The 23,067-nt window shown below is 33.8% G+C and overlaps 2 protein-coding genes and 1 non-coding gene across 4 annotated transcripts; all 3 read left to right on the top strand.

Moving 5' to 3' along the window:
* Nucleotides 1-854: 854 nt before the first annotated feature.
* On the top strand, nucleotides 855-937 carry LOC112501326. The gene has a single exon (XR_003067460.1). It is a non-coding gene; the product is annotated as a small nucleolar RNA snoR117 (small nucleolar RNA).
* A 6,540-nt stretch (nucleotides 938-7,477) lies between these two features.
* On the top strand, nucleotides 7,478-9,009 carry LOC112500895 (zinc transporter 1-like). The gene is made up of 3 exons (XM_025104505.1): nucleotides 7,478-8,241; nucleotides 8,327-8,476; nucleotides 8,660-9,009. The coding sequence occupies exons 1-3, from the start codon at nucleotides 7,621-7,623 to the stop codon at nucleotides 8,963-8,965; spliced, it is 1,077 nt and encodes a 358-aa protein (XP_024960273.1). The 5' UTR covers nucleotides 7,478-7,620; the 3' UTR covers nucleotides 8,966-9,009.
* A 6,106-nt stretch (nucleotides 9,010-15,115) lies between these two features.
* On the top strand, nucleotides 15,116-23,057 carry LOC112500736 (ribosomal RNA large subunit methyltransferase I). 2 transcript variants are annotated; one of them, XM_025104303.1, is made up of 8 exons: nucleotides 15,116-15,206; nucleotides 16,663-16,888; nucleotides 16,977-17,111; nucleotides 18,164-18,386; nucleotides 19,743-19,929; nucleotides 20,894-21,078; nucleotides 22,517-22,654; nucleotides 22,837-23,057. In XM_025104303.1, the coding sequence occupies exons 1-8, from the start codon at nucleotides 15,116-15,118 to the stop codon at nucleotides 22,963-22,965; spliced, it is 1,314 nt and encodes a 437-aa protein (XP_024960071.1). In that variant the 3' UTR covers nucleotides 22,966-23,057. The 2 variants fall into 2 exon arrangements, with proteins under 2 accessions (XP_024960071.1, XP_024960073.1); XM_025104305.1 differs by lacking the exon at nucleotides 15,116-15,206 and adding an exon at nucleotides 15,697-16,504.
* The last annotated feature ends 10 nt before the right edge of the window (nucleotides 23,058-23,067 follow it).

Here is a 23,067-nt window from a genome sequence, read left to right as displayed (position 1 = left end):
AATTAAATTTCTTTGTTATTAAACTTAAATTAAATTATAATTAAAAAAATTTAATTAAGAAAATTACATCAAAACACAAGAACTTTTAAAAAGATTAATTTAATATTAATATCGATATTTTTTTCTTCAAAATTTTATGATATTTTTAAATTTATATTTTATTAAAAAATAAAAACATTATCACTTTCTCAAAACCACATAAAACCAATGTTTACTTAAAATTCAAGATTACAAATAAATTATGCAAAAATACAATTTATTAAAGTTCGATATTTGAAATCGTATAATTAATTGCGGATAAACATAATCAAATATAGGACAAAAATATAATTTTAAAATGTAAAAAATCTAAAATATAATTAAGATAATTATCGAATTCTAACAAAATAATTAATTATTATCTTTATAAGTAAATTATATTATTAAACCAAATATAAATTACTTTGTTATTATACTTAAATTAAATTATAATAAAACAATTAAATTAAAAAACTACACAAAAAATACAATTTATTAATATGATTATTAAGATGTATCTTGCAAGTAGTTTTCTAATATATACAAACATGGATATTTATTTACGGGTGATTTACGTGTTTAAAGGATTGAATATTTGCTAGTGGTCCAAGGAGAGAGAGAAATGAAGAATGGCAAAATCCACGTGGAAGGGTGTTGTGGTAATTTCACTGGAATTGTGAAAAACTAGGGTTTGATCCTGATCAGCCTATAAAGATGCAACATCTCCATCCCCTTATTTCATCGACCAACTTCACCTCCCTCCTTCCTTCCTGCTCGTCAATGGCTAATCTCTCTCTGTTTATTTCTTAGAATAGTGAGCCGAAGGGGAATGGAATTGCCGATGATGTATGATGTATTGTCCGTACCATCTGAAAAGGTTTTTCCTTTGATTAGTACACTCATCCAATTTCTGAGGCATTCTTTTCCTTTTCTTCTTTATCCCATTTTTGATAAGAAAGGCAACAATTTAGAGTCTCTCATTCACTTGGTTCATAGTGATCCGAGTGCTGTACGTTGCCCATATGAAATGGATCCCATATTCCCCTAATGCATTCTGGTATCCCAACATCTTTTGTCCTTGTATTTTATTTTCCCACTTATTAACAGGATTTCAATAAGAGTTTTGTTACTTAAAACTTTTATTTGTTTAATTGGCTGTTTGGATTTGAAGAAATCCCCAAATCAGCTGCATTAGCTTTCCTCCTTTATAGTTTTTGGTTTTGGCAATGATCTGTTGATGGACAATGGTGTCTAATTTGACAAGTTCATTTCTAGGTCCCTTTTAATTATACTAAAGGGAGTGGAATTAGCCAATCTGTTCACCCTCTGACTACTCCACCATTAAACATTAAAGAACCTCCAAACCTTTGTAATTCTACAATATTTATCAGAAAAACTACAAATTCGGAAGATATTTAACGCGATTGTTTATAATGCACAGAGAGAAGCACGAATTTGGTGCATGTGCTTTTGTTTTTGTAACAATCTTGGTGCCTATAATTTTGAAAATCGTGGGATTTGGTTCTTGCCTCCCATGGTTGTTTAGGTGCTTTTTTCTTACACCCCTTTGACATATTACTTAAAAAGGTAAATATCCCCATTTTTATCTCTGGCAACACAAACCAAAAACTCTCCTTGCCATGACTTGCAACATCTGCCAAAACTAGGGCCATCGCCCTACCTCCCTTTTCCCCTGTTCCATCCTTGAAGCAAAAGTTAACACCACCCTCCTTTCACCCATTTACATTTTTGGTTTTACATACAAGACCAACAGACACATGATACAGACCTCAATCCTGTTTTGCTTATGTATGTATATACAACATAAACACCATCCACACACACTACAGTAGTGTAAAACACTAGGAAATGCGAATCTATTGATGATTCGACTAAAGGGTGCAGGTTATATTAAGGGCTGTTTCCAAATCCTTAAACCAAACAGCCCTTGATTTCATGCAATTGAATAGTTTGCAACTAATCCTTGATCAAGAAGATCATTAGAACTAGTGTGAATGTTTTGCATTTTGAAAGTTGCCAAAAATTATAAGGGTGTATCAATCAAGTTTAAAAGAAGAATCCAACTAGTGGTTCTAAACAAGATATTGTATGTATTTATTGTTTTATTAATTTGAATATAACATTATTTTTCATAGATAAATGATTATTTTTTATAGATGAATGAAGCGAAACAGACGTTAAAACTCGATGTATCTTATTATAAAAAGGGTTTTAAATTTGACCATGTGTGCAACATCCTAATGATTCTGAGAGTATAGTAGCATCGACTCAATATTTTGTTCTTGTTAATTGCCAAAATCAAGGTACCAATATGATAATAAAATGAGCAAACGTATAGTCATAAATAATGAAGTTATGATGAGAATGAATGAAATTCAAGCTTAGAATAATGCAATAGATATAAGATTGGTGGATGACAAAATTATGTTCACTGATCTTATATGTTATGAGTTCATAAAAAATGAAAAAAAATTCAAATAGAGAGAGAGAGATAACAGAATTATGTTGATATGTATGTACAAGGATCAAAATATGAAGGATCTCAATATCGAGTATCTCAACATCAAGAATTTAGAGAAGAAGTTCAAGACCAAGCTGAAGGATCTCAAAACATAGCAGAAAACTAGTCACTATATGGTTAGCGGAAACCAGTGACCCTTTAATTTAAGTTTTTAGTTTTTAAAATTTCTCTTATGAAACTATGTTTACCTTTATCCAATATCATATATATTAAATTCTGTTATAAATTTATATTTTGTTATTTTTTTGTTAATGTTGAATTTTTTTTCTCTTTTTTAAAATTTAGTTTTTAAATATATATATATATATTAATTTACATAATATATATAAGAACAAAAATTATTTATGTTATTCATTCAAATAGCACAAATTTAAAAATATTTGTGTTATTAATAATATATATATATATATATACATATATATAGAAGAGCGATCAAATGCAAACTACCCAATTTGTACAAATTGTGCAAACCACCTTTATCCGTCAATTTCATTGTTTAATCTTATTAAAAAAAATTATGAAATTGTTTAATCTTGTGAAATTGTTTCATATAATACTTATTTTATGAAGTTATTTCATATATGGTTATGAAATTGTTTCATATAATATTTAATGAAATTTAATGAAACTGTTTCATTATTTCACTAAAATTAAAATGATGAAGATGATAATATCCATGATTTACACTCTTCATAATAAAAAATAATTAATCAACCTCTCATAACTACAATAAAAATGAATAAAATGAAAAATTATGATTGGTTGAATAAGACTTGTACGATTTATACAAATAACGTGGTTTGTAAAGTAATATGTGTGTATGTGTTAATTTATATTATTTAATTGAAAATAGAGGTGGTCCCCACCTTTTTGCCGTGGAAAGAGACCCGACATGTATGTCATCTATATATGTTGGCCGGCAAAACAAAACCTAAATTGCCGGTAGGTTGAAAGGGTAAATTTGGGCATTTACCGGACGATTGGAGATGTTCTTAATGGTTGCTTTGGGAGTTGGGAGGAGTTATGGTCTGGACTCTAGAGTGAAAGGGCCGGTGATGTGGAGAAGGGGGATGCCGGTGGTGGTGTTGGGGTTCATTAGAGAAGGGATTAACGATTGCTTTGGGAGTTGGGAGGGGTTCTAGTTTGACATTGATCAGGTGAGGCAACCGTAAACACGTTCTCCAATGACTAAGTAATCAAGTTACACTTTTGGTTCCTTTAGTTTTTTAATTAAGTTACAATTTTGGTCCCTCTAATTGGCACATTTATTTATCTAAAAAAATGTCCGTAAAAATAAAAAAAGACCAAAGTAAAGGGATCATATTTGCATACCAGGAAGATGAATTTGGAATTTTGAAATAAAAAACATATAATCCATAGTTTCATTCAACAATATATTGTCTTTGCAACCCAAATTAATATTGTTGTGTTGATCTCTTCCATCGCCTTAAGGCTTTTTTTTTTTGATTTAGTGATTCAGTTTTTTCTTAGTATATATTAATTATTAAATCATAATAACACCAATTATTCAATTCATCCTCTCTAGTCTCTAGCTAGCTAGTGGCTTGTCTAATTTAATAAAAAAGTTTTATGTCATCTATACATTCTATTAGTAAACGTGTATAAAACGTAAAGCATCCGGTGTTTCAATTTGAAAAGAAAGAATCGGATATATGCCTTGGTGGCTATATCAAGTAATTAAGGTTGTTATGTTATGTGTTGTTCGATTACAATCAAAGACTAAATCATTATCTTGCTTCTTGCTTTATATATATATATATATATATATATGTTACTTTCTTCTTTGATATTGTTGACAAACAACTAATACAATATCTCTCTTTGTTTCGGTAACAAATATTGATTTTAATTTGAATGTATACAAACTTCATGAAAGGATTTCCTTCAAGTTTGTTATAATTTTTGTTGGTCAGCGTAAAGGTCTACAAGAGTTTTATAGAAACAGTTTGTAGAAGGGGGGGGGGGGATGAATACAAACACATAAAACTTTTCAAATTTAAAATATATATTGATAAAGAATGATCAATACAAATTTTACAATATTGTATCCATAAATAGATAAAGTAAATATAACTTATCTAAAACAATCTAAGTTACACACAAATGATCTTAGCAAAAAGAAAAGATTTACTGTTAAAACTAAGCAGAAAATGAGTTCTTTTTGGGTAAGATCTTTTTAGAATACTTGAAAAAAGATTCTAACTTGCTTTGAAGATAAGCGTAAGTGTTCTTAGATATGTATGTGTTCTTTCACGTATGCACGTAAGGATTAAGGTATCTCTGCATGGAGATAGTACATATCTAATATACACATTGCATTAAATACACATTTAATGCAATGCAGTAGGGTTTGAACAAGCGTCAAACTTTTAGAGAAAAGTTTGTCTTTTGCTACAGTGAATAATACAAAAGTCTATTCATGAACAAACATCCTTTCATGGAGTTGGTAGGTAGTAGAGTCAACTAATCGGCTTCGTACCGTACTATACTCTAGAAAAAGGTATGAGTTTGTCCTTTGTGTGTGGAAGGACAAGACAAAAGCAATATTGCACAACAAGCTTCATTTGATCGTTGAATGCTGGAATGACCCTGAAGGTCTCTTCAGCATTCGCTGAGGCTTGGGCAGTCTTCACACATATGTTGACCAGGTTGTAATAATTGAATGCCGCTTCAGATCACGAATGCGCTAGTCTCTAATATTCTGTTTCAGTCTTCGACTTTCGATGAAAGTTATTTGGTATGAGTTTTGTCTTCTTGAAGTATCACTGTCGCTGATGGATTTACTGTACATGTCTCAACGATCATTGAATAGACTCAATGATGAACGCTGGAACTGGAAGGCAGAAACATAATACTTTGTAATATATAAAAGAGATTATCATCAAATCAATGAAAGAGAGAATAAACAATTTGTTTTCAAAAGATATTAAAAATAATGTCCTACTGATACATACTACTTATTACTATTTAAATTTAAATTAAAACCCCTTAATTAATTAAGTTGACCAATCAACAGTATAATATTTGTTAGAAAATCGATATCATGAAACTAATCAAACTCTTAATTATAAAGAGAAGGGCTATACATGCATGGGTGTCTTAAGAAAGAATGTCCCAAGCAGATCATATATATTATTGATTCGCTTTAAAATTAATATGTCATATATTGAATTAGTTTTTTTGAATCCAATAAATTAAGAATTAAAGTCAAGTTCTTAAAACGCGACTTGTTATATACATATGTTTTATACTTGAAGAAGTTGATAAAAGTCAAGTTATCCACTAAATACTTGTCGTGTTTACGGTTGGTTGTATGTAAGTTTAATTATAAACTTCATGGCAAAAATATCAATATATGTATTAATTATATTCCCAAAAAAGTTTGTGATATGAGGAGACAAAGAAATCTATATATTCAAACTTAAAATTTGGAGCTAAATGAATTTGTTTTAATTGGAAAGCAATAATGCAACAAAGTGGACGTACACCCCTACACATACCATTATACATATATATGAAGCTTGTTATTGAACTCATCTTGATAATTTTTATATGCATAAATGAATGCCAATTAATTATATTCTCTTTACTTGTATTATGTCTTCACATATATGTTTTTAATTTCAAATATGATATTAGTTTAATTATAACATATATAATAGCCTTTTAATTTAGATTTCGTTTTAAGTGTAGTTGGAGTATAACCCTAAACTCTAAACTATATATATATAAACCATTAGTATATATTGGAATGGATGTAAGGGTACAATTGTACTTGCACAATAAATATATTTCATTTATAATAACATTTCATTTTCTTCATTTCGGTAATATATATATATATATATATATATATATACGAAGAAGGTCCAATCCAATTAATTAGTATGATGTAGAAACTAATACATTAAGGTGGCAGATGGAAGTTAATGAATTAGTAAAAAGCAAAATTAAGAGTTGGAAGGCTCCTCCTCCACTTCCACTTCCACTCCCACTTCCACTTCCAATTAATCCCACTCCATCCATTGATTGTTGATGGCATTGATTTGACAAATATCTAATTAAAAAGGGTACATATATAGATATGAGGACATACCCACAAGGGAGTGTCGTAACATCCATTCAAAAAAGGTGGTTATGGAGCCATGGATGTTCACATCATGTGCTCATCTTCTTCAATTTAATTCCTAATATATATATATAACATATTCCCTTCTTCCATCTCCTAAATTCTTTATGCTGTCATTCAAAGAAAAGAAAACAAAGTTAACCGAGCATCTTACAATTATAAACTAATCTCAACCATAAAATGGTCGTTACCATTTAACTCTTGGTATATGTAATACAAGATGCATGCATGATTCCTGCCGCTAGCTAGCTCGATTGATCTAATCGGTCTTGATGCTACTTTTTTTCAATATATATTTGGCCACTCACATATCCTTTCGCATGTTTCAAGGATTGCTTTATAATCAGAGGGTCAAAGAGTTAACCAAGAACCGTTCCAAAAGAACAAATTGATACCCTACCCTTTGAATACTACCAATACTCGTACATCTATAATTCTCTTCATATTTTTCTTTATATATATATATCCTAGCTAGCTAACAATTAATATCTATCAAGATTAAGATTAATTAAGACGACTATGAATTACTACTACTCCTAATTGTATATTTGTATTCCCATCTTTCATTCTTGTCCCTCCATCTATCTTCTTCGTCGATTCTCTCCCACTCAGGCAAGACCATCCCTTTTTTATTCCCCTTCCACCTTTCCCTCTCTCTTTCTCTCTCTCTCACTATATATACATACATATATATACATATATATTCAGAGCTAGACATAGAGATTTGAAAGATGTAGGTGAGGTAGGAGGTGGGTGGAAGGAGAATAAAATATAATATAGGCACACATATATATAGCTCATGACCAAACACAATCAAAACATATTTTGTCTTTAACATCCACCTTCTATAACACTTGCACTCCAAAACTAGTGAGCTATATATCCAAGTTAACCCAGTATTTAGCTCAATATGACCCATCACTTTTACCTCATTAGCTTCTTCCTCCTTGCTCTCCTGCCAACCATGGTAGCACCACATTGCAAACTGCAGCAGGTTGACAGCAGTACCACCAATATCATCGGACACCACGACTCTCTTAAATACAAAATAGCTGCTATGCTTACCATCCTTTTTGCTGGTGGAGTTGGTGTTACCATCCCTCAGCTTGGTAAGAAAGTGGAAGCTCTCAACCCAGATAATGATATATTCTTCATGATCAAGGCCTTTGCTGCTGGCGTCATTCTAGCCACTGGCTTTATCCACATCTTACCTGATGCTTTTGAACATCTAACTTCTCCTTGCCTTCCTCATAACCCATGGGCTAAATTCCCCTTTGCGGGTTTTGTTGCCATGACCTGTGCCATCGGGGCCCTTGCAATCGACACCTTTGCAACCAGCTTTTACAGAAAGATGCACTTCAACAAGCAACAAAAGCCACGACAGGTGCATGTCGAGTCCGGGAGCACTAGTAGTGATGACCATGCTGCTCATCTTCATGTCCATGCACATGCCACAGATGGCCATGCTCATGGCACCTCCCTCATATCATCTCTTGAATCAGAACTCATCAGGCACCGTATCATATCACAAGTAATATTGCAAACTGAAGTAATTATTATGTATATGTAATACAATGACATTGAAATTACCATGTTTTGTTTTAACTAATTATTAGGTGTTGGAGCTGGGAGTCATCATTCACTCGGTCATAATTGGACTCTCATTGGGGACTTGTCAAAGTATCTCGACCATAAAGTCTTTACTTGCAGCTTTGTCATTTCATCAGTTCTTTGAAGGCATGGGACTTGGTGGATGCATCTCTCAGGTGCTACTTGCATCTCCATATATATATATATATATATATATAGCGTCAGTTGATCACCTTTTGTCTCTTTGGTGTAACAACATTGATTTTCCATATGTAATTCCTAATTAATTAGGCCAAGTAGCTGTAATTTGGTTGGTCTGAAATTTACAAAGTCTTGGGCATGCATGATTATGATTGCAGGCAAAATTTACATCTGTGTCAAGTGCGATGATGGCAATATTTTTCTCCCTCACGACACCAATAGGGATTGCAGTAGGTATTGGAATATCAAACGTTTATAGAGAAGACAGCAATACATCCCTGATAGTGGAAGGAATCTTGAACTCTGCTTCAGCTGGGATATTGATATACATGTCACTGGTTGATCTGCTGGCTGCAGATTTTATGAACCCAAGGATGCAAAGCAATTTAAAGCTTCAGTTAGGGGCGAATGTTTCGCTTCTTCTGGGGGCTGGATGTATGTCTTTCTTGGCCATATGGGCTTAATTAATGAATAGACATACATATACGTACATCATCCATTAGTTAATTAGTAAATTTAATTCCCTTTCTTCTTTAAATATTAATTTTTGGACTATGAATTAATTAACATTCTACATAACTTGGCTATCTCATCTGAATGCAAACTTAATAAGCCAACTGGCTTCAAATGGTGAAATTAATTTAAAAAGGGTGTAGCTACTAGCTATATTTATATATATATATTCGGATTACTACATGTACATGCACACGTACGTGAAATCATTCATGATTTGTTAGCAATGAAAATAATGAAAGAAGCAAAGGAAATTAGACAATGTTATTAATTAATTATTAGTATTATGTATTATGTATTATGTATGTAGGTCTCTAATTGTATATATATAATTGGACAAGTGGGAAGACATGGAATCAAATTATTTATCCTACTTTTGAAAAGAGCTTCCAACTCAACATCATCATCCATCAATTATAAATAATATATATATAAATATATATATATATATATATATATAATATGTTAATTACGATACGTACGCTAGGCCGGGGCTTAATTTGTATTGTTAACATCATTACATTAATTACATACAAGCACAACAACAAACAATTTATTTTCTTTTTGACTTGCTCATTATATATATATATATATATATATATATATATATATATATATATGAGTAGTATAAAAAGAAAAAAAAAAGAATGGGAATTTGATTACAACTTTGCAAAACCATAAACAAATTAACCAAGAAGCAACTACAACTTAATTTACTACTTCTTTATTGATTCCCTTCTTCTTCGTTTTCTGCCACTAATTAATATATATATATATATACAATTCTTAATTATTACCATAAGAAAATAATTCATACATGACCTACGTTCGGAGATTTATTGTTTCAGAAATAACAACTAATTAATGTTATTGTCTATTTATATATCAAACCCCTTGCAAAAGGCACATACATAACATATATAATAAATAAAGGGTTTGGATTTTCTTTTAAAACCAGAAATAACCAGTTTCATTGTTAGCAACTCAACAACCAAATTTTCATTTTGTTAGCAGAAATATATGTGAGACGAGAGCAGAGAGTAGAGAGAAATTGAGAGAAAAGAAAAAGGTAGAAGAAGCTGTATATTTCTGTGTGTGATAAAAGTAAAAGGGAACAGTATTATTTATACAAGAGGAAACTAAACAGCCTAACTAATTAGAACTAACCAACAGAAAATAATAACTAATTCTAATACCCCCCTTCAAGCTGGTGGTTGATTAACTAATCCCAGCTTGCAAATAACATCAGAATGTTTAGGCCCAGGTAATGATTTGGTAAAAACATCTGCAAGTTGTGACTTTGTTGGCGTAAATTCCACAGCAATGACCCCTGCTTGTAACTGTTCTCTGACATAATAACAATCCAGTTCAATGTGYTTTGTCCTTTCGTGAAAAACCGGRTTGTTAGCAATATGTATRCTTGCAAGATTATCACACTTCAAAGCAATTGGAGTAATGTTTTCCACTCTTAAATCTGCCAAAAGTCTGCTCAGCCATGTAAGTTCAGTTGTAATTCTTCTCATAGATCTAAATTCAGCCTCGGCTGAAGACAATGAAACTGTTACTTGTTTCTTTGACTTCCATGATATAGGACTCCCCCCAAAAGAAACAAAGTAACMACTTACTGRCCTTCTGGAAAACGGACAAGATGCCCAATCTGAATCACAATAAGCAGAAAGAGAGAAATCTGATTTGTCATTGAAAAATAACCCAAAAGAACCAAATACTTTCAAATACTTCAGAACGTGTARRGCAGCATCCCAATGAGCTTTTGAGGGATTTTGATTAAACTGGCTRAGAAACTGAACACTAAATGCCAAATCAGGCCKAGTATGAACCAAAAAATTGAGTTTYCCCACCAACTTTCGATATTTGCTCGGATCTTCTAAAGGATTAGGCATGTCTGGCATGAGTTTCAAATTACAAGGTAACGGAGTKGTCACCTTTTCAGCAGTTGTAATACCATACTCATCAAGTAACTCAGTGAGRTATTTCTTCTGAGTTAGAAAGATTCCTTGATCACTTCGCAAGAACTCCAATCCCAAAAAGTAATTAAGAAGRCCTAARTCTTTGATTTGAAAAGTTTTATGCAAAAACTTCTTYAACTCTTCTATTTCAGAAATACAATCTCCGGTCAYGATGACATCATCAACATATACARCCACWATGGTGAAMGACTCTTTTGTMTTTTTGAGAAACAAAGARTAATCATTYTGAGAATGATGAAATCCTCTTGCTTTTAATGCYTCAGATAACTTTGAATACCAYTGACGAGAAGCCTGCTTCAAACCATATAAAGACTTCRTAAGTTTGCAAACATAGTTATCATTTGTGCAAACCATACCTTTGGGTCTTTTCATGTAAACTTCTTCATGCAAATCTCCATGTAAAAAAGCATTGTTGATGTCTAACTGATGAATGGGCCAATGTTGTTTGACARCAAGTGCTACAATGCATCTGATAGTAGTAAACTTGACAACCGGAGAGAATRTCTCAYAATARTCTTCATTCTGTTTTTGAGTGAAGCSTTGTGCTACCAACCGTKCTTTATATCTTTCARTTGTCYCATCTTKATTGAACTTGGTTTTGTAAACCCATTTACATCCTATAGCACGCTTTCCTGCAGGTAAAGGAACAAGCTTCCAAGTTCTATTTGCTTCTAAGGCTGCAAATTCTTTTGCCATAGCTTCTTGCCAAAAAGGATTAGAAACARCTTCCTCATATGATTTGGGATCAACAACAGAAATTATATTTGCAACAAAAGATTGACTAAAACTATTTAAAGCAATTGGATACTGATTCTGAGATGAAACACATAGATTAGTCATAGTATGAGGACATATTTCAATATAAGGCATTGAAGCATCTGAAGAAACATGATTGCAAACAAAATCATCAAAATGAGAAGGTTGTTTAGAAGCTCTAGAAGATATGCGTAATGCAGGAATGGTAACCGATTCAACATGATCAAGATTTCGAGACTCTTGTTCAGTATGCACAAACTCAGATTCTAACTCAGATTCTGTGATTGGATGACTTGGTGACTGGGATGCCGTTTGGACAGGTATATCAGAAGAATGGATCGAATCAAAGCTTTCGGGTTCAACATGATCAGAAGAAACAGGATTAGAAGTTTGAGTAGGAAATGGCAAAACATGTGTATTTGGTGAAGGAAGAGGTTTGGTAAAAGGAAATTCATTTTCACAAAATTCAACATTTTGTGAATATGAGATTTTTTGGGTTTCAAGATGCATAACTTTGTATGCTTTCATATCAAAAGGATATCCTAAAAAAATGTGTGGATCAGCTCTGGATTGCAATTTATGTMTGTCTACATGATTTGTGGAAACGAAACACAAACATCCAAAGGGTCGTAAATGGTCATATTGTGGCTTGGCTTTGAATAAAAGTTCAAAAGGAGTAAGATGATTTAACACTTTTGAAGGCATTCTGTTTATGAGATATGCTGCAGTCAAAACACTATCCCCCCAAAAATTTAGAGGTAATGCAGATTGGATCATCAGGGCTCTGGCTGTTTCAAGAAGATGTTTATGTTTTCTTTCAACTCTTCCATTCTGCTGAGGTGTGTATATGGGCAAGCTAATTGATGAATAATACCTTTGGAAGAGAAGAAATTTTTTCCTTCAATGCTATTGCCCAATTCTTTGGCATTATCAGTCCGAATCACTTTAACTGTTTTATGAAACTGAGTTTGTACAAACTGAACGAATGAYTTTATGATATGAAAGGCTGCACTTTTGTGTTTCAACAAATGAATCCAAGTTGACCTACTRTAATCATCAACCATAGTGACAAAATATTTGTGTCCATCATATGTAGGAGTATAAAATGGACCCCAAACATCAACATGAAGCAAATCAAATATAGAATCAGAATTGGATTGACTAATGGGAAAAGGTAACTTKTGTTGTCTAKCTTTGTGACAWAYAACACATGAATGAAACAAATCTTTATTACAAGCATTYGGAGCAAGATTTATTTGTTTTAGCTTGTACAAAGGAAGATGACCAAAAYGTAAATGCCACAAGGAAACTATCTTGTTACATTTATCTAGCATAACAGTACTAGATGCAGAAAAACTATCGGAATCAGAAATCTTGACTTGGTTGGAGTTTAGCAAGTAGAGATTTCCAACCCTTTTACCAAGTACCAAGGGCTTCTTGGTGAGAGGGTCCTGCATATAACAATATGTATCARAAAAATAAACGGGAGATTTATATGTGGAACACAACTTGGATACAKAAAGAAGATTATAATGAAATGATGGAACATATAGCACATTACTCAGAATTAACGAATTGGATAGAGTAATGTTTCCAATTGACTCAACAAACAACGTATTACCATTAGGTAAAGAAATTTTGTGAGATTTAGGAAGTTTTGTGAGAGTAGAAAACAAAAACTTATGACTGCACATATGATCAGATGCGCCAGAATCAATAATCCAAAAACTAGAAATAGGAGTAGCCAAACTTTTACCTGCACATGCAGCAAATCCACTTCCTTCTTTCTCTATGATAGAATCGGATGAACTGCTAGAATCAGATGAACTGCTGGAGGAATTCTGTCCAGAATTTGAGATTGCAGTCTCTTTAATTTTGCAATTATTGATAAAGTTCATGATCTGTTAGTAATCATGATTGGAAATTTCAGCATTTCCTTCAACAACATTAACAAAGGAAGAAGATCTCCTTGGATTATTGAACTTGAAACTTTCTGGAAAACCGATCAATCTGTAACATTCTGCCTTAATGTGACCTTTCTTCTTACAGTAATTGCAAACAAGATTTCTTTTCATTTCAGCATTCATGAATACCTTTGCTCGTGCAGAATTATTTTTATTAGCCAGCATTGCCATTCCTTCAGCGTTCAACTTCACAGGGCAGTAACTTTCTTTGCTGTTCTTCTTGAATCAATGTCGCATAAGCATCAGCAATATTAGGAGTAGGTTTTTCATGAAGAATATTACCTCTAACTTGCATGTAGCTATCATTTAAACCAAAAAGAAACTGCACTAATTGCTGCCTTTCCATGCGTTTTATCCAAGCCTCTCCTGCAGTACATGTGCAATTAGGTAAATCATCAATTGCTGCAAATTCATCCCAAATTCGTTTGAATCTGGAGTAATATGTGGTGATCGAATCATCTCCTTGAGCTATTTGATTCAATTCTTTCTGCAATTGAAAAACTACAACCAGATTCGATTGTTCGAACATATGAYGCAACTGTTTCCAAATCGCACTTGCTGTTGTGTAATATATCAGTCCTTCAGAGATTTCTTTAGTCATTGCATTAAKAATCCATGTAATAACAATGGAATTGCATCTCTCCCAATCATCATAAGTTGGATCATCTTCTGCAGGTTTCTTTGTCCTCCCATTTACAAAACCTAATTTGTTCTTCACAGAAAGNGAATTGCATCTCTCCCAATCATCATAAGTTGGATCATCTTCTGCAGGTTTCTTTGTCCTCCCATTTACAAAACCTAATTTGTTCTTCACAGAAAGTGCCAAAGACATCGCACGCTTCCAGGCTCCAAAACTCTTTCCATCAAAGATCTTCGTGACCAGCATCGTTCCAGGATTATCGCTTTGACTCAGAAACAAAGGATTCGAATAAGCAGAGGCATTCATGTTCTTATTCGCTGTTTCTGTTTGTTTATCAGTCATATTGAGACTGACGAAGAAGAAAGAAGCGAGAACAAAATTGAACAGGAAGGAATTGAAATTGAAGAATGAAAAATGAGAAGAAAGTCAGATTTGATTGTGTTGCTCTGATACCATGTGAGACGAGAGCAGAGAGTAGAGAGAAATTGAGAGAAAAGAAAAAGGTAGAAGAAGCTGTATATTTCTGTGTGTGATAAAAGTAAAAGAGAACAGTACTATTTATACAAGAGGAAACTACACAGCCTAACTAATTAGAACTAACCAACAGAAAATAATAACTAATTCTAATAATATATGAGGGCGAGGCGACTACTACAACAAGTGTAAGGACTAAATTCGTTACTTTTCGAAAAATGTTTCTTGTGCCTTATATTGGAAAAAGCCTCAAGACCTGAAAGCAGTCCCAACTTATCAATGTTGCTCTCTACCCGGATAACCAGGTGTCTGGCTCTTCCAACGTCCACCACCGCCACCCTTCAAGATATCGCTTCAAACCAACCCAATGGTCATCTCTCCCTCCCTCCCTCCCTCCCTCCCTTCCTCCATTTCTCTGTGTATGTATCTGCTTTATCTGTACTCACTTCAGAGTATGTATTATGCGAATTCCTGATGAGGAACTTCGTGCCGGAATCATTAAAGATTAGAATTTAATACTTGGGATGGGATGCTTGAATTTCTTTTTTTCACAACCGACTTTGGGGGATAACTGATTTCCTGATTTACTATGGGGAATGCAACCTAATAGGTGTGTCATGTGTTCTTTTCCAACCCCTATCATGTTTTAACATTCTGCTGCTGCTTTGTTTGGACACCTTATGTGTTGCTTATAATTTAGCAAATCCGACAGTTGGGTGTGGGTGTTCATGCGCCAAGTCTAAATGGCATGCCAGCGACCAAATTAAACTAGTAATTCCTTCGTCCAATATGTGTTATGCCTGAAACAACTAAATTCATCCCATCCTGCAATGTGCGCCTTGATATAATTCCATTCATATGTTTAAATTACTTCAATTCATCCATTCTCTAAAATGTTTGATAACTACATTTAGACTTCATGAAAATGTATTCCAATTTGATTGATGTTGGTTGTGAACTAGTACCAAAATCTAAACCTATTTTTATGTAATATCTACCAGCTGTGATATTGACAAGTTTAAACATTTACCATTTTTGGTTATTATGCCATTACTTCATGGATGTATTGGCTATCAAGTGATCTGACTCTGAAAAATCTCAGGCTAGATGTACTTGGATATATGAGTCATTCATGGATGATGCCTTGTGTTTTTCTGAATTGAAAGACCCATTGCAAATATAACTTGTTTTCATTCAGGAGTAGACAAGCTCAAAGTTTAAGGCTTCGGAAAATATTTTGCAAGTGTACAGAAAACTGTGACTGGATAAGTCCTCCGCCTTTTGTAATGGAAAGACCTTAAGCTAGACTTACATATATATTTTCTGAAAAGATGATTGAATTTTTTGGTTGCTTGTTGTATTATTCAAGTGATCGTTATTGAAAGATCCTTCATCTTTCACAATTCATACAGTTACAATCTGCAGATGTCACTGTTTTTAGCTGTAGGGACACAAAGTCCAAGAGAAGAAAAGGATGCTAACATTGATAGTTCATATATCAACCGAATGGTTCATATCATCATATGTGTGTCTTGGTGTATGTATATTTTCAAGAAAAAAGTTTTTCCCTTCCTTTTTTCCTTCCATATCCACATTCCTGTTACTATGATTCTATCTTTCAGCCTTTTCCTTAGCAAGTGGATGCTCCCATGAGTGTCTGCAAGCATGGTATGCTTTTCAATTCTGGAATTATTTTGAGCATGGATATTTCTTTCTGACATTTCATATATGGCCTTAGCATGTTCTATAAAGTATTTGTGTAATACCAATTACCAACAAATAATAAAATGTGTACCTTGTTGATTAGTAATGGGATTTTTTTGCAGGTATTGCAAAGGTTATCCTAAAGAGAGGGAAAACACAGCTCTTTCGTGATGGAAGCCCAATGGTTTATAGTGGTTCAGTTGATAGAATCATTGGTAGACCACCCCCGAAAACAGGTGACATTGTGCTGGTGGCTGACGGGACACAAACGCCAATCGGTTGGGGCTTGTACAATTCTTTCTCTATGTTCTGTGTTAGGCTCATGCAGCTAGAGGAGGAAGTATCAGGGTATGTATTCTTCAAGAATGTTTTGGCAACATGATGTTACTTAAAGTGCAAAGTTTTTCTTTTTCTAAATTTCGATTGAATGGTGCAGAGATCCTTCTTGTGCATTGAACGTGGAGAAGTTGCTTGAAACAAGAATAGATGCAGCAATCAAATTACGTAAGAATTTGGGGATCCCTTCTGCCAATACGAATGCATATCGTCTTATAAATAGTGAAGGAGATAGGTATTATGTTTTCTTTTGGTCAATAGATGTGCATATATTTTGAAGCGTCCTATGCCCTTGAGAATGAGGTGGTGATATATACATGGTTTATGGTTATTGTTATGGAAACAATATGCTATGGAAACAAAATCACATTTTGAATAGGAAACTTGATGTTGGTGATTTTAGTGTCATCAATCATCTTAGTGTAGTTGTGATTTATTTGAGATCAATTTAGGTGATAAGGCAAACATAATGTAAGTTAGAAGGTGCAGAGTGCACACTCACAAATGTTGCCTCTATCACCTTAGAGCAATAAGGTGGGGGTCAAGGGGGATACGCCTAACGGTGGGACAATCATTTCCCCTCTAATACATTGTTAGAGGTTGAATTCAATGTGGAAGGCGTATATTTAGAGATTGGAGCACATATTATGGTATCCCAAGGTATGTGGACCGCGATATAACCCTGTTCGATAAGTGGATGCGAGAAAGTTTAGGTTAAAGTTTATCTTCTTAATAGGGTTTTGACAAAATGTTTTGGCACATGCATGATTAAAAGATCTACCTCTTTGAGTGTGATGTGTAGTCGGTTCAAGAAGCTCGGGCTTGGCTTTGTATGCGCTCATGAATGGATAAGGACACATGGCCTGCAATAGCGTCAAGTATAAACACTTAAAAGAGTAGTGTGGAAACTCGTGTGTGTAATCTTTAGGTACTCAAATGGGTTGAAAGGTTCAATCCATAGGACACCCGATTCTCGACCCTTGTGTTATTTATGTGTTCATCAACCATGTATAGATCAAAACCAATATACCACATATGATGCCTGGAGGTTCAGTGTACATTGCATGGGTATTGATTTGATTTGTTAATTTTCATTTTCTTATCCCCCCTCCCCCCCAAAAAAAAGAAGTAAAAAAAATCCACAAGGGAAAACAGCAATGTATGTTGGTTTCAAATTTATAGTTAAGAAACCTTCAAGTTCCTAACCTTTCTTTGATATTTTACTATCTGTTCTGCATAAGCTCTTTGCGATCATGTCAATCATTTCAATGATTACACTTTTTACAGATTGTCAGGCCTTATAATTGATGTCTTCGGCGATTTAGCTGTGATAGCCTCTTCAGCTGCTTGGGTTGAGAAGTACAAGCAGCCTATTAAGAAGTGTATTAATGGTTTCAATGTGGTCAAGAGTATAATCTGGAGGTCATCAACCGAGATATTGAAAGAAGAAGGGTTAGATTTGGCTGATCTTGATCAAGAAGATTTATCTGAATCTCCTGAAAGGGTGAAGGTAAGAAATATTATACTCTTTAAAGTTTCATCTTTCAACCAGTTCCTAAATTTTTGAACCATGAACTGATCTGACAAGCTGTTTATCAGTATGCATATCTAGTGTCTAATCAGGTTTCATGCATGGATTTCTTAAGCAACAGGCGAGCATTAAAAACTGATCGGTCAACAAGTTTAAATGATCTGAGCCCCTGAACTTTTGCTGGTTTTTGTTCTCCTTGCCTGTTTTCTCATCCTCTATTTGCCTATTATCTAAGGTTTAGCCTTAGCCACTTAAGAGACTGGTACTAGAAACATAATTAAACATTTGATGAGCTAATTCATGCTCACATTGGTGGAAACACTTTACAGGGAAAATCAATTATTTTGTCACCACCTTCTTCGTATAGACTGATTTATTTATTAAAAATAAATATTATAGAAAAGGTAGGATCTTTTGTTAACAAAGAATATGATGTTAACTCTGAACTTATTGGTCCAATAAGATTCATTCTTTAGTAGAGATTACTTCAAATGTTTGATTTAATGATAAAGAACAAATAGGTAATTTTTGTGTGCAAGTTACTTTTATGGTGTTTAATAAGATGTTAAATTTTTTTTATGTGTAAGTTACTTGTATGGTTTTTAATGAGATATTACAAATTATTACTTGCATGTTTTTAGGGATCATAATAATATCATCATATTTCAAGATTCTAGAATAATTATGTTAATTTTAACATGAACAATGGTTAATCAAAGTGAACATGTTGCAGGTTCATATGTGAAATGTTCCCAAAACACACTCAACTTGTTCACCATATTAATTTGAATTGAATTTATACATAATGTTCATAGGTGTTCATAAGAATGTGTTCATAACCATAAGATCTTTATAAGAATGTGCTCACAGGTGTTCATAGATGTTCATAAAAATGTGTTCATAATCATAAGGCGTCCATAAGATTGTGTTCATAACCATATGGTGTTCATAGGTGTTCAATAAGATTGTTCGTAGGTGTTAACATGCCATGATCTTTTCCACAAATACCCCTGTTCAAGAATGCACACCAATATTTATTTCTGTTCTGTTTTTCATTTAATACAAATATGCCATGATTAATTTAATCCATAGATTTCAAGGATTAAGGGCTAAGATTGGTTCACATAGTTCACACCAAGTATTGGGTTAACAAAAGAACCAGTTCTATTATAGAATATGTCAAAAATATATATATGTTAACTACTTCTATTGTGTGGAATTATTGAGGTAGTTTGGTTTGGTTGTGTTAAGTATATCAATCGTTGCAACAATTCTGTGCAAACAGGAAACGAGAGTTTTAGTATTTCAAGAGCACTTTCTGTTGCTTCTTGTCAGGTTGTGGAGAATGGGATATCCTATATGGTCTCATTGGATGGACAAAAGACAGGATTCTATGCTGATCAGCGGGAAAACCGTCAATTCATATCGACCATCTCGGATGGTCAAAAAGTACTCGACATGTGCTGCTATACTGGTGGCTTTGCACTAAACGCTGCACGTAGTCATGCTTTGAATGTCACTGGTATCTACCACTTCTGTATTTTGCTTGATGATATCTTTGTTCCGATTGCGATCATGTGTTCGAAAATAACATCCTATCATATTGGTTTCGTCATGACAACTTTTTATTTGTGGTGCTTTTGAGGTTATTTTGTGTGCATCCATGTTGGCTTATATTTTAATATGAGTAAACTAGTGAACCTGCCTTCATTTCAATCATTATACTTCAATCATCACAAATATCATGAAGTGATTGGCTTTCAATTTGGTTTCTATAATGATACATAAGCCAAAGAACAAACGGAAAAACCAGAACCACCTGTATAATTAACTTCATATGTTAAGAACTCGCTACCTCATTGTAATATTTTCATGCAATCATCTTTTTCCAAACAACTGAATTTCGACACTGGCAAAAAGTGGACATGAAACAAAATATAGAATGGAGATGTTCCATATGTCATTGGTTTGCAGGTTTGATAGATAGCATGCTATGGCTCTAACCAATAGTCTATTCCATCGTATCCAAGATAGGGACAATTGACAAATGCACCTGCTTTTTCCATTATTTTCCTATCCATGATAGTCCAAAAAAGTCCACCAAAAATATTTTGTGGAAGAGAGATGGGGTGGTTCATAACCTCAATGCCATTTCCAAGGGGGGCCATTCTGCGTGGGCAAAGTGAGCATCATTTGTCAATACAAATTGGAAGTAGTTTTTTTCCTACCTGGAAGACATGTAATGTTGGAGGAAAACATACACACTCATGCACTGTGTGATGTGATGCCTCCTGAATTGGTTGTTGAAGCTTCTTTCAGCATTACTACTTTACTACAAAAGCAAGCTTGAATGTGGGTACTAAACTCATCATGGGTGTTATAACAGGATGTGCGTTTTTGTTCCTTTTTAGTCCTTTTTCAGCTAATCTATAATGCAGGTATATGCTCTCATCCAAGTCGCTTTTTTAATGTTCATTGATTCACAGGTGTTGATACGTCATCTCCTGCTTTGGAACTAGCCAACCATAATATTGTTCTTAACAACCTGGATCCAGGGAGGATATCATTCCTGAAACAAGATGCAACAGTTTTCATGAAGAATGCTGCTTCTCGAAATGAAGTATGGGACATAGTCATTATGGATCCCCCTAAGTTGGCACCTCGAAGGAAGGTATTGCAATGCTGACTCCATTAACTTAGAATTGATAGTCTTGAGAGCAAGTGCTTTCTTCTCTAACCAATTAACAAGAGTAAATGAAACGCCATACAACATGAGGATTCAAAGAGCCTCTACTATAAATCTGTTGGCAACTTATGATCGTAACATGTCAAGGTATTACAATGGTTAATTACTAATGCATTATGAGTCACTTAGGATATCAATGTTACAGGTAAGCATTAGTATTTTGATGGTTTGGTAGGAATGGACCACCGCAGCAAATCGAGTGCCTATTACTTTATGTAACTTGTTATGATCCATATGCAGCAGATTTATCCAGTTTCTATTCTAAAAAAATGGATTTATTAAAAAATTTCATCATCTTAGAGCATGCATAAAAGTTTTAATTGCTTGCTATCTTAGAGCGTGCACGAAACCTTCTGTATAAGTTCTTTTTGTACTTTCTGAACTCAGTTCCAAAGGTGGTAATCCTTGTATCAATTAATATTTAACTTCATAGTTGCTATTATTCTCTGAGTATGCTACTATTACATTAGACATTTAATATCATGAACATTACCATTCTCATCTTCACCAATACCATCTTATCAAGTTACATTGTTAAGCGAGCGCACAACTAACTAATTTCCATTGCTTTGGTAAAAGCCACTCATGTTGCAGTAGGTTACCTCTACCTCTGATATGTATTTTGGTCAATTAGCTGCTTTACATGGGTGTGTTTTTTTTAACATGGCTTCTGCAATCACCGGTTTACAACATTGCTTAGGTTGTGTCTTTTTAATATGGCTTCTGCAAATCACCAGTTTACAACATTGCTTAGGTTTATAGTTGGAACAAGTAAATCTAATTAGTAAAATAGAATGTAAGTTAGCATGGGTGCATTTTCCTTCTAGTGATCTAACTTTTGCTTCTACAAGATGTAGAGCATGGTTGGGTTTTCTTTCTAATTGTACCTTCGTGCATTAGTTTTTTTATGTAAGGATTTACTTGAATATGATTGCAAAGTAAATATTATGTTTTGAGTATCATATCAGGAACTGACAATATGGTGTGTCCCACCCCCAAATCATAGTGCAGGAAGGAAAGGTCCATTTTACCTATAGAAAATTTGGAAGAGTGTAGACAATAGAAGAAAATGCTTCTTTTTATTGGATGGGGGTTGAAAAATATGCTTGTTTTTATGAATGGCCATTGTGTTTGTTGCTGTTTGTTAAGTATTTGCTATACTGGAGTGAACAGTAAGTCGGTTAGTTTTGATAGTATGCATTATTTGCATGATATAGTTGAGATAAGTATTTGTGAAGAATCGGTCTCTGAGACAAAGGTTTTTGAGACCTGGTGGCTTTCTGTGGTGACTTGCAGGTAAATATGTTTTGACATATCTATTGCTATATAATAATGGTATTCTGGTTTTTGCTACTTAATCCAGGTTCTACAAAGTGCAAGTGGGATGTATAGGAATTTAAACTCACTGGCCATGCGGTTAACAAAACCGGGTGGGTTTCTGATGACTTGCTCATGTTCAGGAGCTATGACACAAAGTGGGCAGTTCTTGCCTGTTCTTCAGGCTAGTCTCCTACTCCCTTGTGTTTTCAAGCAATGATCATTCATTGACAGTTGTTGCCGTGACCTGTAATCCCCCACTGTTTTTTTTCTTTTTACTGATAGTGGAGTGGGTATTATTTGGTGCCTGTGACTGGAACAGTTTGATATGAAGATAACAAAGGCCGTTTTTGTTGATATTTGCAGGGTGCTGCGGCAATGGCTGGTAGGAAGATAACAGTATTACGCCAGGGTGGTGCAGCCTGTGACCATCCTATTGACCCATCTTATCCAGAAGGAGCCTACCTTTCCAACATTTTGTTGAGAGTAGTTTGAACATGGATTGGCTGCCACTAACCCTCTGGATTGCAACCTTCTTACACACAAAAAGATGAGAAAAACCAGAATAGAAAGATGGTTTTTTTTTTTTTTGGTTGG

The sequence above is a fragment of the Cynara cardunculus genome, assembly GCF_001531365.2.
Source record: "Cynara cardunculus var. scolymus isolate 2C chromosome LG 17, CcrdV1, whole genome shotgun sequence".
NCBI lineage: Eukaryota > Viridiplantae > Streptophyta > Magnoliopsida > Asterales > Asteraceae > Cynara > Cynara cardunculus.
Note: the sequence above shows the minus strand (reverse complement) of the source record. Positions and strands in the feature narration are given on the sequence as shown.